General features: G+C 41.0%; 1 protein-coding gene across 3 annotated transcripts in view; it reads right to left on the reverse strand.

The window, feature by feature from the left end:
• The window catches only part of LOC145670422 (uncharacterized), an 88,663-nt gene extending 75,526 nt beyond the window's left edge, over nucleotides 1-13,137 (reverse strand). Inside the window, exon 1 of one of the 3 annotated variants that reach the window (XM_081739086.1) lies at nucleotides 12,190-13,137. In XM_081739086.1, the coding sequence (XP_081595212.1) occupies nucleotides 12,190-12,775 (586 nt within the window). In that variant the 5' untranslated portion in view covers nucleotides 12,776-13,137. The remainder of the gene's footprint in view (nucleotides 1-12,189) is intronic. The other 2 variants (XM_081739087.1, XM_081739085.1) reach the window with 2 other exon arrangements.
• Nucleotides 13,138-13,162: the final 25 nt, after the last annotated feature.

The raw sequence follows: 13,162 nt of genomic DNA on the forward strand, positions 1-13,162 counted from the left end.
GGTGGGGATACTTCAGCTGACTTCTTTGGGGGGAAACAAAATGTGATTGAGGGGGAAAATCCCCCTCATCCCCCCCGGTAATTCGCACCCTGATTAACATTCATGTTTACGATGGTGTACAGGAAACTTTTATGTTCCCGAAGTGGGAGAATACGTTCTGAGAAGAAACGGAATCGACGTTCCCGGATCTGGCAAAAAGTAAAGTTGGCTATTCGACTCTGGTACGATTGGTAATGAATTTTACTGAACAAAATATTTTTCTTAATTTAAGTGAACTAATTTATAATGAAGGAACTATATGAAAACTATCTCTAAAATACATCCACCTATATTTTCAGAAATAAATGATAAAAGTAGATTCTTTTAAAACGAGTACAGATGAAGTGTAAGATCAAATATTCATGCTACATCAATCATTTCCCTGTTAAACAAGTATAATTTTATTGAAAAAGTGTACAAATGTATGTTGAATTAGGAAGTTTTGAGGGTTCGGTCCCGCTAGCCCTCTGTGGGTACACCTCTTCATATGAAATTAAATCTTTCAGTGAATTGATGAGTTGATTTTGAGTTTAACGACCCTTTCAACAACGAGACTATATGAGACGGGACCATATAACGTGGATATACTTATTAACGTGGGATCCGAACTACATGAGCTCCCGCCAGGAATCGAACCCGGGTCTCCCACGCCAAAGGCTCGTACGCTAACCGCCTAGCCACGAAGCAGCCCTCAAATCTTTCATATTTATGTCTCAAGGTTATGCCATATGAGCTAAAAAGGGTTCGAACGAATGTCGGTGGAAGCTCATTTGTGGTTTTGAGTCAGCATTGTGACAGTTAGACAGCTTGTTAATTTAAATAGCTGTCTAACTGTGAAACAATGCTTTAAATTAACACGCTTTCAGCTTCTAATTGAAAGTGGAAGAGACAGCGATGTTAGTCAATGTAATGATCACATATCACTTAACTATTGCCATTAGTGGGTATAATTTCAGGATGATTTAGTGCTTGCCTTTAGACAAAGAACTCCTTGGCGTTTTTAATTCGTCAAGGATAAGGTCAGTGACGTGCTTTTAGTTGAGTTTTGTTATTAGCACATCAGTTCTAAAGCCTGTGACAAACATCTTGGCATTTCAGCTAAACGAATAAAACGCAAGCTCTGACGCGACGTTGCCGAGTGCTAAAGGGTGTGGCTATGGCTAAGCAGACGAACTATAGCGCGATCAGGTGGCAGACGATGGACGTGGATGTGTACAAAATAAACGTGGCAATCCCGCTGGCCTCTCATTTGCTAGCAGCATTTAAAGGGAACTTGGAGCGCCGCCTTCAAATGCCAAGATGTTTGTCACGCCGTTTAGTACCCATTACTTCTGGCTTTTTAGACAGCAACTCGTCATTGTCCACCAGCATCACAATGGCTCGGATTTCACCTTAAGCTGTATGTGCACGTCTCATATAGCTTCAGTGCTATAAAGAAATGATAAACTTAAATAGACAAACTTAGATTTTGTACAGTCAGTGACAAATTTTCTTTTCCGTTTGGTACAATATATTTCGTGAATAACGGTGAAATGTAACACCGTTTCACTGAGTTTCAATGCCCGAATGTACAGAAAATTGCATTCTTCTTAATTTACTGAAAACTGTACTCAAATTGTCCTTCCATTCTGAAGTTACTTAGGGAACTAATTTCATCAAAAGCAAAGAATGTTTGTCGCTGACTGTACACCATATGGAACTTTCCATAAGTTTTTCTGTCCATGAAGATATTCGCACCCACTTACGCCTTCCCTTTTCCTTCTTCATTGTGTCTGCATTTTCTTCTTCTAACAAGAGTGTAAGAATAGTCAAATCATTTTGTGTACAATTTCTAAAAGTGTTTTACAATGTCGATGAATGCGTATGATTCACGCCTCGAAAAAAGAATTTGGTACCACTTCCTGCCAATAATATACTTCACGCTCCACGTAAGCATTATATCTTAACATTTACGACTTAGTTCCTGTTGGTATAAATTGAATTAGTCAGAGATTAATCTGAAGCTGTGAAGCATAAAATTAGTTAAAAAAAAATGAATTTAGCAAACTTATTTCCAATTCTGCTTGTTATAATTTTAATTGGGCGTGTAGAGGGTCACGGTGGCTCAGTGATAGAGTTCAACTCTAATGCGTGGGATTCCTGGTTCGATCCCAGTTCATGCCAAATGAGCTTTGTACTCGTGGGTTTTCTCGGGGTTCTCCCATTTCATCCCATTTTATTCATTCCACCATTGCATTCACTTCTCATCATCACCGTCCCCTATAGCCTAGCCGCCATAAGCGTGGGGCGTAAAACTTATATATTTAATTTCATTTAATTGGGAGTAGTAGGTTCGTGACTAGGCATTCTTAATTCGCAATCAAGATATCCTGGGTTCAAGCCCGTGAGCAGCTTAACTGAGTCTGTTCTCGTTAAACCAACCGAGGTTAGGATATTGTCGTTAAATATAGTCCTACTAAAGTTTCGCTTCTTTTCCTATTCTCGTTGTTGTTCTTGATTGCTAATTGATTCCATTTTTTGTTCATTGATGTTTTGCGTCTCTTTCCAGCACCTAGGCTATATGAGACATGGACCTACTGTTTAAGGTGAAATCATAATTACCGTAATGGGATCAAGAATGGTTTCTCACCGAGGATCAAACCCGGGACCACGTGCAGCAAAGGTGCGCGCGCTAGCCACTAGACAAGCGGAGAGTAAATTTCGTTCCATAATACAGTGTGCCCCACAAAAAAGCAGGAAATTTGGATTTTTTACAATAAGAGCGATTGTATGTGCAATAATGTGTGTTATGTGCAGTTGTATAGTTTTGTGCTTTTCCACTGTGTATATTATGTGTGTGCATCCAGATGTTCCAAGACATTAACACAGTTATGGGTGATCACGAATGGACATGGCAACAAGACGGTGCGAAGGCCCATACAGCAATCGATACTGTGACACGGATAAGAATTAATTCTCCTGACTTCATCGAACCTAACGACTGGCCGTCTAAAAGTCCAGATCTCAACGTGATGGATTATTGCATTTGGGGTATACTGCTACAGAAGGTTCAAGAACACAGGAGAGACATCACAAACATTGATGGCCTGAAAGCTATACTGACAGACACCTGGAACAACGATACACTTCAAATTATCCAGAATGCCACCGGAAATTGGTTACAACGTCTACGCCGCTGTGTGGAAGCCAAAGGGAATCATTTTGAGCACTTAAATTGATTATGAACATTCAAGTGATAGTGTCAGTAAAATATAAATGAAAATGTGTGTGTCCACCTCGTATTACATTATCTACAATAAATTTCCTGCTTTTTGTGGGGCACCCTGTAGATTGGCCTTAAAAGTTGTGCCTTGAAGTTGCAAAATTAAATGATACTTGTAAAAGAAGAATATTACATAGGTTAGTGCGCTTGTGTTAGGTGCACGTTATTTTAGGTACGATTCTCTGTGAGAATGGGGAAATAATTTCCGGTCTTTAGACAGAATATACCTAGTAGTGGATCATAAATAAACGCCGGGTTTTGGAAAACGGCGAGAATGCTCTAATTCACAGGGCACAACCGGAGTACTCTGGATACTCCTAGAGTTAGGCTGGCCGCTAATTGACAGTAGTGTGGAACAGCCAATCCGAGGCACAGTAGGTACGAAGAGAGAGAGAGGGGGGGGAGGGGTTTTATAACATTAACCGAACACTGAAAGCGGTCAGTATGCAGTTGAGGAAGAGGATTGGTATCTCGCTTGTAAAGGCGTACGATGAACAAAACCGCGAAAAGGACAGTAATTTGTTACTGTACTTAGAAAATACACTCAATGGAAATGAAATCTTTGAGTTTTACATCCCACGAATATGCTGGTTAGGCTAAAGGAGACGGTGATGATGAGAAATAAATGAAATGGTGGAACAAAGAAGGTGGGAGGAAACCCACGCACACGGTGTTTGTCCACCACAAAGTTGATTTGGCGCGAGCTGCGATCGAACCAACGACCCCATGCACCAGAAGTGAACCCTCTACCATTGAGCCACCGCAGCCCCCATACACTCAATGGAGTTTGTGCTATAGTCATGAGTTGACATTGAGTTTCACAAGGACTTTATAATCCAGCCTATGGAAACCTTTCCAGATCACACCAAGGATACTAATAGTTTTAAGATATAACTTTTTTTTTTTTTTTTTTTTTTAACAAGAAGCAGAGACTCTGGTATGCTAGTGTTCACAATGGGATAAAGAGAATATTAAATAGTAATATTTATATTGGCTAGTACGATGTACGTTATACATAATTTAAATTCATATGTTACAAATATCGCCAACCAACATCCAATAAATTAATTTACTTGAAATACTAACAAGAGGAAGGCAGACTTTGGTAAATGAACTTCGGGGCCATCTTTCGCGAACTGGGAGAGCGCAATAGCAAGAAACAGCGGAGAAAAAGCGTCTTAAAGTTTCCGATTCGCCGCATATATGATACGACGCGTAAAGATATGAAGGGACGGCGTGGCAGTGTGAGGAGTATTTACGAATCACGTGCAAAAGGTACCGGATTCGATTCCGCTCGAGTTAAATTTTTTCTTGTTTTTTGATTTAACCAATAAAATAGTCATAAGTAAAATATTAATTCTCCATATGTTTATGATACATAAAAAAATAGAAATGTTCAAATCAGTTGTAAAATCTTTCAATGTTCCATGTTAACTAGCAACAAAATGTAACTTATTAAGTAAATATGTTCATATCACGAGTTATATTATGGTTACCACAATCGTTGTGTAAAAAATGTTCTTGACGCTTCGTGTCTGTATCTGTGAACAGTGTGGTAACAAGGAGGATGAGAGGGAAATCCCCTTCGGTAATACTGATTGTATGCTATAACCAAGGGCGTCTTTTCAGATTTCGTTTGACGGGGAGGCAAGAACACCACAGACATAGGACTTTCACGTTTTGTACTAGTATATTAGTAGACAATCGATTAAAGTATATGTATTCCTCAAACTCTTCGGGGGGAGCAATTGCCCCTCCTGCTCCCCCTAAATGACTCCCCTGAAGAGACTCGTAGAACCATATTATGTGTTTCCAATCATTGTCTATCCATTTTGCATATATTCTAGGCACCATTTGCTTCTCGTTAAGATGTTGGTGATCAGTTGTTTGGAAATACCAATCTGATGGCGGATGTTCATATTATTGGACTCGCGTTCAACTGTAATGTCGCAATAGACTGTCCTATATGATGATTAAGTTCCACAGTCATTTTTGCTACGGTCCTTGAGTGACAATTCACTTCAATGTTCTGCGATCTCTGTCACTGAAGCTTTTCTTCTCTTTACTATCTTCGTCCATGTTTTGCCACGAGTTACGTAGGCCGTTGTCAATTTGGGCAATGCTCCTCCCCATACACCTACAGATTTGAGACTTTTAAGTAGTCCCAAGAACATACAGCAAGATCTTAAGAGGGTAGAGGTGAGTAGGAATAACTCGTTAGGGACTGAATCACCACAAGCTAGGGCCCAACGATGGAACATTGTTTCTGTAGCTATGAACTTCATTTTCTGAACTAACAGACTTCTTTAAGATTGAAAGTTTATGATACATGCCCTTTTGAAAACTTAATCAAAGAGCATGGAGCCAATTCTCCTGCGTCAGGAAAACCGTGTTAGGCACGGAGTTGGTAGACGCGGGTGGTGGTGTTGAAAAGGTCCTTGTCCCCTGAGCATAGCGTTGATATCAGAAATCGGGCCCGGGCCTGAGGCCCAGAAATGGGGTCTCGAAGGTTTGGCCACAAATCCCTTCTATTCGCTTATTACATGTAGCTGTTAGACGTGGATGATGGCGTTGGAAATGTCCGAGTCCCGTGACCACAGCGCTGATATCAGAAAGTGGGCCCTTGTCCGAGGCCTCAGAAATGGAGTTCTGAAGTTCTAGGCTCGGGTTCCTTCTATTCGACTATTAAACATGGAGTTCTTGGATGTAGCTGATAGCGTTGGAAAGATCTTGGTTCCTTGAGCACATTGGTTATGTCAGAAATCGGGTCTGGGCTTCGAATCCCCAAAAATGGGGTCCTGAATTTTTAGGCTAAGATTCATTCTATTTGACTTTTAAGTATGGAGTTCTTAGATGTAGATGGTGCCACTGAAAAGGTCTGGGTCCCCTTAGCACATTGGTGATATCGGAAATGGTACCCAAAACTCGAGAAATAGGATCCCGAAGTTTATGACAGGTCTACTCTATTTGCCTATTACACATGGAGTTGTTGGATACGGGTGGTGCCATTTGGAAGATTCTTGTCCTCTGAACACAGGGAATATCAGAAATCGGACCCCGGGCTCGAAGCTCTAGAAATGGAGTCCCGAATTTTATGGCAAGTCTCTTCTATTGTTCTTTTGAACATGGAGTTGCTGGACGTAGATGCTGGTGTTGGAAGGGTATGGTTCGTCTGAGCACAGCGGTACCGGCAGAAATCGTGCCCTGGTCTCGAAGCTCCTAAAATGGATGCCTGAAGTTTTGGATTCGTGTTTCTTCTATTTGACTATTAAACATGAAGCTCTTCGACACGAGTGGTGCCTCTATGCTCAATACTATTCTCCTGGGAAAAAAATCTGCCTTTCGTGCAAGTGGGCGAAACACTGGTGGCGGATCTTGGCTTTCGGGATGCCGGGAGAAATGTGGAGGCAATTGGAATCCATTTTTATATGCCGCAGAACAGGACCTTTTGAGCTGTCCAACAATCAAGTGAGTAAACCAACGATCACAACTAGTCACCAAGGTGCGATTCGTTATCGAACACTTGTTTTGTCGGCTAAATATAACGTTTCGCTATTTTGCTATCCCAATTCTCATCGTATCTCTGACAAAAGACTCGAAATTGCTTGCGAACTGCTTAATAAGTTTATCCAGACAAAGAACACGAACCAGGACAATCCAGGGTTCCAGCCATGGTCCAAGGCCTACTGGATCGCACGAAAACGCAGAATAATATGAGCAAATTGTTTGCTGAGATCTTGGAACTCCTCAAATATAACGCGGAAGAATGAACTTAGTTACACGCCTTTCCCAGTTGCTGAAATCGTTACAACCTTCTCGCGTCTCGCTAAAGAAAACCATCGTCTCATTACCTGCGACTCCTATCAACTGGAAAATGTGATCTCATACCTCGAGACTGTAACAATGCTGACATTGATGATAATAAGGACCGTGATGCCTCCATGTATCTTTCCAGGTTCATGGGCCAGAGGAATATCGATTCCTGTGCCGTTGGATCGAAATCGATCAAGCCAGCGACACTGTGATAAAATGCATCCTGCAATTGCGATGCTCTGGCCAAAATAAATCACGAAAGGTTTTTCTGTTTTTTTATTCGGACAACATCCTAGCTGCAACTGATAGAGTGGTCGAGTATTTTGCATAATTGTGACAGTGGTGCAAGGACTGCGGGATGTTGTACCTACATCATGATAGTATTTTAGTATCTGCACCATGATATCAAAATCCAACATCGTTCATGTAACCATTATATGGATATGATGTTTCGCCACCTTGATTAATTCGGTTCCATTAAGGACCTCAAGCTAGGCCATTAATTGTTTTATGTTCATGATTACTCAGCATAGTTGGGTACATCGTCGCAAGTCAAACTAGGTAGTTGATGTTACTGCAGGTAATAAAGCAAAGAAGATCGAAGCCCTTTCTATTGCACATGTTACGAAGTAACAAGGTTGATAAAGAGCACAAGTAATACTTTAAATTTGATACCGTATCTGATGTGGCAAGTACTGCCGTGACTGGGTCTCTACTCCCTCATTTTGACACTATTGAACCATATTTGCTACTTAGAATTGATTTGTCCGCAATTGATGTTATAGATTTCATTATACCGAGCAAAAATCTTCGAGACATCATTTCTGGCGCCTCCGGTCCCTGTCCCGATTACTGATGTTACCTTTCTGCTCAGAGGACCCGGACATTTCCAACACCCCTACTCGTGTAAAACAACTCCATGTTTAATACGGGAATAGAAGGGACCCGAGCTCAAAACTTCAGGACTCTATTTCTGGAGGCTCGGGGCCAGTACCCGATTTCTGACATCATTATTATGCTCAGGAAACCCAGACTTTTCCAACACTACCACTCATGACTAACAATTTCATGGTTATAGGCCAATAGAACTGACGCGTGGCCAAAAATTTGGGATTCCATTCCTGTGGCCACAGGACCCGACCCCGATTTCTAACACCACTACTATCCTCAGACTACCTGAACCATTACAACGCCCCAACCTGTATCCAACAATTCCATGTTTAATAGGCGAATAGAAGGAACCCAAGCCCAAAATTTCAGGACACCATTCCTGGCGCCTCCGGCCCAGGTTCCGATTACTGATACCACCTTTCTGTGCAGGGGACACGGACATTTCTAACATCACTACCCGGGTCCAACAACTTCATGTTTAATAGGCGAATAGAAGGAACCCAAGCTCAAAACTTTAGGACTCTATTTCTAGGGCCTCGATGCCAGGGCCCGAATTCTGACATCGTCATTGTGATCAGGAGACCCAAATTTTTCCAACACCACCATCCGTATATAACAATTTCATGTTTATAGGCGAATAGAAGGGACCCGTGCCCAAAACTTTGGGACCCCATTTTTGGCGCCACGGGACCCGATTTCTGACATTACAACTGTGCGCAAGGCATCCGAACCTTTATAACGCCACAACTCGCTTCCAACAACTCCATGTTTAAAAGGCGAATAGAAGGAACCCGAGCCCAAAATTTCAGGACACCATTTCTGGCGCCTCCGGCCCAGGTCCCGATTACTGATATCACCTTTCTGCTCAGGGGACCCGAACATTTCCCACACCAACACCTGCATCCAACCATTCTATGTTTAATGTTTGAATAGAAGGAAGCTGAGCCTAAAACTTCAGGACTATTTCTGTGGCCTCGGGGCCAGGGTCCGATTTCTGACATCATCATTGTGCTCAGGAGACCCAGACCTTTCCAACACCAACACCTATGTCTAACAAGCTCGTGTTTATGGGCGGGACCCGTGCCTAAAACTTTTGAACTCCATTTCTGGGGCAGTAGGGCCCGAGCACGATTTCTGACGTCACAACTGTGCTCAGGGCATCCAAACCTTTACAACGCCACAACCCGCATCCAACAACCCCATGTTTAATAGGCGAATAGAAGGAACCCAAGCCCAAAACTTCAGGACACAATTTCTGGTGCCTCCGGTCCCGATTATTGATACCACCTTTCTGCTCAGGGGACCTGAACATTTCCAACATCACCATCTGCGTTCAAACATTCCGTGTTTAATGTTTGAATAGAGGGAATCCGAGCACAAAACTTCAAGACTATTTCTGTGGCCTCGGGGCCAGGGCCTGATTTCTGACATCATCATTGTGCTTAGGAGACCCAGACCTTTCCAATACCAACATCCATGTCTAACAATTTCATGTATATAGGCGAATAGAAAGGACCTATGCCCAAAACTTTGGAACTCCATTTCCGGGGCCACGAAGCCCGAGCACGATTTCTGACAACACAACTGTGCTCAGGACACATGAACCTTTACAATGCCACAACCCGCACCTAATAACTCGATGTTTAAAAGAGAAATAGAAGGGATCTGAGCATAAAATTTCAGGACCCCATTTCTGGGGCTTCAAGAACAGAACCCAGTTTTTGACATTACCGTTGTGCTCAGATGACCTGGACCTTTCCAATGCCACCACCCACGTCCAACAACTACATGTTTAATAGGCAATTAGAAGAAATCCGAATTCAGAATTTCAGGACCCTTTCTAGGGTTTCGGGTCCCAGGTCTCATTTCTGATATTACTGATGTGCAAAGCGAACCTGAAGACTTCCGAAGCCACCATCCGAGAACTCCATGTTTTATAGTCGAAGGATCCCAAGCCCAAAACTTCGGGACTCCATTTCTGGGGCCTTGGGGCCAGGGACATCACTTTGTACTCAAGGGACCCGAACCTTTCCAACGCCGTACGCGTCTTTGGCGTAAGAGACCGGAGCTCGATTTCCGGCGGGAGCTTATGTGGTTCGGATTCCATGTTAATCAGTAGGTATACGTCTCATATAACCTCGCTGCTGAACGGAACGTTAAACTCAAAATCAACACAACTCAACCTTTTCAACGTCGCCACCCGCGTCCGCCAACTTCATGTCTAATGGTTTCTTTACCGTAGAAGGATTTTAATAGAATATTTTCCATGTTCTTTCAATCCTTATATTAAATCTGAGAGAGAATTAATTACTAATAACGACCCCTTCCCACTGTCTATTGGCTGGTATGCACGCTTCTGGTGCACGAGGTTCTGGGTTCAATTACTAGCGGCAATTCTTGAAATTTGAACTCATTACGATAGTGTACATCTCATAGAGACTCGGTGCTGAAAGGGACACTAAACTCTAATCAATTAACCTAGCATCACGATTAAGCCTCGGACTTCTTCAAAAATAATTCTGTTACTGTAAGCTAGCACGATTGTACGTTATCATAAGGGCTAAGGATAAGGCATTAAAATACGAATAAATTATTTAAATTCTTGGTGTAATTATGAGAAATTTGGAAGGGACGGAAGTGTGTTTGTTTGGAGAATTTTACATCCCTTCTCAGAATATGAGATTTGGGCTAATATTTTTTTGAGGAATCCAACCACATTCAATCCAGGATTAAACCCGTATCTTCCCATCAATACAGGCATGTAGCCAAGGGGGGGTCCGGACCCCCCCCTTCGAGACGAGAAATGAAAAAATTAGGGAAGGATGAAATATAATGAAATGAGAAAAAAAGGATCAGCGTTAAAAATAAACTACAGGAAGCTTTTGGTTACTCTTTCTTATGAGGAAATTTGTACTACTTGCAATACATGGTTGCGAGGTGAGTGATACAGTATATCCTGGAAGAGTCAGGGAATTTGAAATTTTTAGAAAAGTTGCGGAATTCTCAGAATTTCTGCTACTAGTGAGGGAGATTTCAAGCTTCCGAAAGAATAGTGCCGTTGTGTAACAGCGTAGACATTTTTTATCATAATTTTTCGTCATCGTATCCTTGCAATATCAAACATGTTATTTCAAAAACCGTTTTCTACTGCTCCTTTAACCTGTCATTTGAAACAGACAATAGTTGACGGAATAATAAGAACAAAAATATATGTGGAAAGTTCTGTTAACATTTGATTCAACAGAAAAAGGAACGCAGATATTACAAAATATTTTACAAGACATTATTGCCTATGTACTTTCTATACTAGTAAATATGTAGTTTTTATAATAGTTGAGGTCATAATGAAAGAATTGTTATATTTGAATAAACAGAGGAAGGATGTAAATATTGTATAATCTTTTTCAATACGTTTTTTTTATTATTATTTTACTCGAGATTTCTTCATAGTTTATTAAAATATTTACTAACATATCCTCACAAACCAATATATGTTGATAGTAAAGTAGTTTAGATTGATCGAGCTCCTGGGCCTTTAGAATTTAGTTACGCCCCCCCCCCCCCCCCGTTACGAAATCCTGGCTAATCGAACCAATATATGTTCCAGTAAAATTGTTTAGAATGATCGAGCCCCTGGTGTGATGACCACAGTATTTCATGTCACGGACCCCCCCCCCTACTTCACGAAATCCTGGCTACGTGCCTGATCAATAGCAAGCATCCTAACCACTTACTACGGAGCTCGAAAAATCTAAAGATAGGTGTTTGTTCACAATCACAAAGCCACATTGAATGATGTGGAATGGGATCTGTACGACTGCGATGAGCGCTTTGTCACTGAACACGGTGTAACTGCACTGAATAATAATTCAACCTAATAAAAATGTTATGTAAACACCTGCACTCTGACAGTGCAATTATACAAAGATTTGCTTTCGGTATCAGTTTTTTCTCGTTTGTAAGTTGCGCTTAAGATCGAATCCAGAACTGAACATTAAAGTCAAAAATTTAATACATAGAAGTTTGCCATATGAATACACCTGGAACAATTTGCAAGAAAAATATAACTTTCTTTGCTGGTAATTGTATGTGAAATAATATGAGCTCACACTGACAATATTGTTATTATTTATACCAACACAACCTAACACACATAATAGGTAACGTATTAAATAGATTCTTACCTTGTTTTTCCGATGAAATATTACTACCAATTTCCTGATCAGAACCTTCGTACTTGTGATCGTGATCAACGCTATTAGCTTGGAAAAGTGTATCAACCTTGAAATTTAAAAGCCATTGTAAATTCAGATCTTCATTGTCCTTGGTACTGGAGTTGCTTCCATCACTAACAGAAACTACGGAATTATCACTCGAAGAATCGGTTTCGTCTGTTGTTTCTTCAAGTGAGCTTTGAGTATTATCGTCAACACTATATCGAAGATTCTGGTTTGAAAAATTATACTCGTAACTTATTCTGTCATTCGGTCGCTTTGCATTGGATTGCAAAGTGTCCGATTGTTCTCGATTTCTTTTGTTCCATGTCCCGTCAACAATAACCACTTCCACTCTTGTAATAACAGAATCAGCAGATTCAACTAATTTTGTTTCTCGCATACTGTCCAGAAAGTTTGGCTTGAAATAAGACATTTTCCTTGCTTCACTTTGTGGAGTTACAGATGGTGATGTTGAGGTTTGCTGATAACCGAAAAATTTGCTTTTACTCGAACTTTTTTCAGTAGCGATATCTTTTACACATGGCACGATCATGATTCGTACTTAAAAATGGAGTAATATTTCCATGGAATAATGGAATTGTTGGAATTCGATTATTCACTGTATGTAACAATTTTATTACGAAAACATTTTATGCGGAAGTGGTTTTCGTTGTAAATTTAAACTTTCCACATCAAGAAAAGCATGGCAATTTATATACAGAAGATAAAGTCGAAATTATAAGTACGTAAAAACTAACATTCAAAATTGCTATTTGGATCTAGGAATCACTAAGAATAAGTGTACAAGATTTTTTGAGTAGTTTGAACGCGAGAAAAGTGCGTAATGCGCGGTTTTCTCCCGACGGATGACAGAAGTTACATTTTCATCCGGCAGCGAGCGACACTCGATAAGACGCACGTCCACTACAGAAATGTAGCA

This window comes from Thermobia domestica, chromosome 14 (assembly GCF_964235325.1).
Source record: "Thermobia domestica chromosome 14, izTheDome1.hap1.1, whole genome shotgun sequence".
NCBI lineage: Eukaryota > Metazoa > Arthropoda > Insecta > Zygentoma > Lepismatidae > Thermobia > Thermobia domestica.